The 1,336-nt window shown below is 49.1% G+C and overlaps 1 protein-coding gene across 1 annotated transcript in view; it reads left to right on the top strand.

Annotated features, from left to right (window-relative positions):
* The window catches only part of plekhh1 (pleckstrin homology domain containing, family H (with MyTH4 domain) member 1), a 110,577-nt gene that overhangs the window by 59,691 nt on the left and 49,550 nt on the right, over positions 1-1,336 (top strand). The window contains exons 12-13 of the mRNA XM_048599944.1: positions 890-1,000; positions 1,111-1,197. Of these exons, the coding sequence (XP_048455901.1) occupies positions 890-1,000; positions 1,111-1,197 (198 nt within the window). The remainder of the gene's footprint in view (positions 1-889; positions 1,001-1,110; positions 1,198-1,336) is intronic.

Genomic DNA, 1,336 nt, shown 5'->3' with positions numbered 1-1,336 from the left:
GGTGGGGCTCCTTGAGACGGTGCAGTGGAGATTGACTAGACTGTCCCAGGGTGTGGGGGAGGGAAAGGGTCTGTAGCCCAGATTAGTTCAGAGGAACCAGGGTGGGGGCCTTCAAGTTAAGGAGGTCAGGGTGAGATTTATTCCAGGTGTACAGGACGATGATGGGATTTGATCAGCTGGTTCTCACCAGCTCATGGTACGCAGACAATAGGGGAGCAGACAGATTTATGGTTTTGGGCAAGTGTTAGGGGTTGGAGGGGTGGGGGTAGGGGTTTGGGCAGGAGAAAGAATTTTTTTTCCCCACAGAGTGAATGGTAATGAGGCGGAACTCTGCCTGTGAGGGTGATGGAAGTTTCAGAAGGAGGAAATGTCATGGACGTTTGAAGGAATTAATCCTGCAGGCCACAGGCAAAGAAACCTGGATGATAGAAGCAGGCGTAGGCTATTCGACTCCTCGAGTCTCTCTCGCTGTTGAATATGACCATGGCTGATCATTGAGCTCAATACCCTAATCCTAACCTCCCCTGCATATTCTTTGATCCCTTTAGCCACAACAGTTATATCTGCCTCCTCCTTGAAAATACAACGTTTTGGTCTCAACCACTTTGTGGTAGTGAATTCGACAGGCTCACCACTCTCTGGTGAAGAACTTTCTCCTCATCTCAGTCCTAACAAGATTACCCCTTATCCTTAAACTATGACCATTGGTTCTGGACTCCCCTCCCCATCAGGAACATCCTTCCTGTACCTAACCTGCCCAGTCCCGTTGGAGTTCTATAGGTTCCTATGAGATCCGCACTCAGAACAACGCATCTCAGCTGCTGCGAGCTATGTACTGCATCCTCAGTCAGGTGTCTGTGGTTGGAGTGAGCCATCCGTGTACTTGCAGGAGCCTTTGGAGAAGTCTGGCTATCTGCTGAAGATGGGAGGCCAGGTCAGGACATGGAAGAGACGGTGGTTTGTGCTGAGAAATGGAGAGATCCTGTACTACAAGTCACCAGTGAGTACCCCAAGACAGAGCCTTTCCTATTGGAAGCAGTTGAATTTGACATTTTGGAGGTCCATTAAATTCCCAACAAAATCTTGCATTTTATTTCCTTTCTCCCACAGAGTGATGTCATCCGGAAGCCACAGGGTCGGATCGAGCTCAGCTCCTCATGTCGTATCATTCGGGGCGAAGGAGCACAAACCTTCCAGGTTAGAGCCTCCTGTCTCTATAGAGTGTGATAGGAAGAATGTTGAAGTTGTGTGTGTGTGTGTGTGTGTGTGTGTGTGTGTGTGTGTGTGTGTGATTGTGTGTGTGTGTGATTGTGTGTGTGTGTGTGTGTGTGTGTGT

Source organism: Rhincodon typus, chromosome 8 (genome assembly GCF_021869965.1).
Source record: "Rhincodon typus isolate 14 chromosome 8, sRhiTyp1.1, whole genome shotgun sequence".
In the NCBI taxonomy this organism is placed as follows: Eukaryota; Metazoa; Chordata; class Chondrichthyes; order Orectolobiformes; family Rhincodontidae; genus Rhincodon; species Rhincodon typus.
Note: the sequence above shows the minus strand (reverse complement) of the source record. Positions and strands in the feature narration are given on the sequence as shown.